Consider the following 1,543-nt stretch of genomic DNA (forward strand, 5'->3'; position numbering starts at 1 on the left):
GTGAATACACACACTCACCCGTATCTTGTACCGCTCCCTGATCCCAACTCGTATGGCAAAAGTGGATCCTGGTAGCAGAGGCATGCACAGACACTCACCATACTGGTGAGCTAAACTCAGGTCCAAACAGCACGGCACCAGAGCTCCGAGAATACCTGCAAACACATCACAAGTTAGAACAATGTGTGTGTGTGTGTGTGTGTGTGTGTGTGTGTGTAATGTGTTTGCATGTAACAGACAAAAATCCCAATTCTATTTTTCTCTCAGATGCGAGACTAAGAATAATTGAATGATGATTTACGGGTTATTACATACAATTCATTTTGTAGAAACATCAAATTAAAAACATCATACAAAGAATAAGAGAGGCATCAAGTTCTGTTTGGTGTGTGAGAGCACTCTGCTTATGAGGATAAAGTATCTGACTATGTTTTCATACATGTAGTCTTGTCTCCACAGACGTTAAACAGGCCAGTGCTCCAGTCTCCTCCCGTCTGTGTGATGGTGGTGACGGTTGTCGTGGTGACGCCGAGGCCGGGTTGCGTGAGTACTGGGTCTGTCACTGCAAGGACATTGCATGACCTCCAGTTATCTTCACTTCCTGCTGTGAAGCCCCCCACTTCCTCCTCTTCAAACGCTGATGGTGAGGGATTGGTGATGGACAGTTCTGGTCTGAAATTAGATTTTTAATGAATCGGTCTTTATATAGATGGTTGATAAATTCACCACGGCTTGTCAAGCCTCTAACGGGCCACTGACACTCAACTGCAGGCTCAATGTTAAATGAAAGTCTCAAATTAGCGAATGAGTCTCTGTTTTGCTCTTCTGTAAGCAGGAATTTAATTAATTGTATTCATTGAGCTCATTTTCCCAGAGCAGCATGTTTTGTACTCAGCTGGCCTCTATGAAATATTAGCAGCACGCCACCACAATTACACCAGTATCCTACTAATATTATCCTAGCACTGGATGCAATACAGCATTTATTCCTTCACTTGACTGTTTTAGGCCCTCAGCAACACTTTAATAACAGCAAATTGCAGTGACGGCAGGATAAGTTTAAAATTTAGCAGAAAGGAGCGCAAAAGCAGGAGCTGCAGCAACAATAGATGAAAGAAATGTTCCTGTTATCATTTATCATAGAGACAAAAGAAAAGAAGAAAAAGATTCAGAAGAGACACAGCAGCATAAAAAAAGCAGAATACGATAAGTGAGCTGTTTGCTTCAATTCCATTGTGATCAGTGATGGTAGGGACAAAAAAAAAAAAACAACACTTACTGGTGTGTGACTGCCGTCTGCTCCATGACTATAAACTACTGGCCTCCAGAAAGGGTTGAGGCGAGGAGGCGAAAGACGAGAGGGTAAGCAGGGAGTCAGCAGGAATGAGGAGGTGGGAGGGGGGCGGCGGAGTGACACTTCCCCAGTGAGAGGGTGTGTGCCAGTGCAGATAAACCAGCAGTCGGATGGCTCGGCCAGAAGCTGTGTGACAGAGATAAGTCTTGTAGTTGTCTTCAGTCTGAGACTTAACCCCCCCCCCCCCCC

At 44.6% G+C, this 1,543-nt stretch overlaps 1 protein-coding gene across 1 annotated transcript in view; it reads right to left on the reverse strand.

The window, feature by feature from the left end:
* Positions 1-1,435, reverse strand: part of plac8l1 (PLAC8 like 1) — a 4,359-nt gene extending 2,924 nt beyond the window's left edge. The window contains exons 1-3 of the mRNA XM_035667276.1: positions 1,280-1,435; positions 440-672; positions 19-155 (exon numbers count right to left, since the gene is read on the reverse strand). Coding sequence (XP_035523169.1) covers positions 19-155; positions 440-672; positions 1,280-1,305 — 396 coding nt within the window. The 5' untranslated portion in view covers positions 1,306-1,435. The remainder of the gene's footprint in view (positions 1-18; positions 156-439; positions 673-1,279) is intronic.
* Between the last annotated feature and the right edge of the window lie 108 nt (positions 1,436-1,543).

This window comes from Morone saxatilis, unplaced genomic scaffold (genome assembly GCF_004916995.1).
Source record: "Morone saxatilis isolate NCDOM2014 unplaced genomic scaffold, NCSU_SB_2.0 Contig20, whole genome shotgun sequence".
NCBI classification, from domain to species: domain Eukaryota; kingdom Metazoa; phylum Chordata; class Actinopteri; family Moronidae; genus Morone; species Morone saxatilis.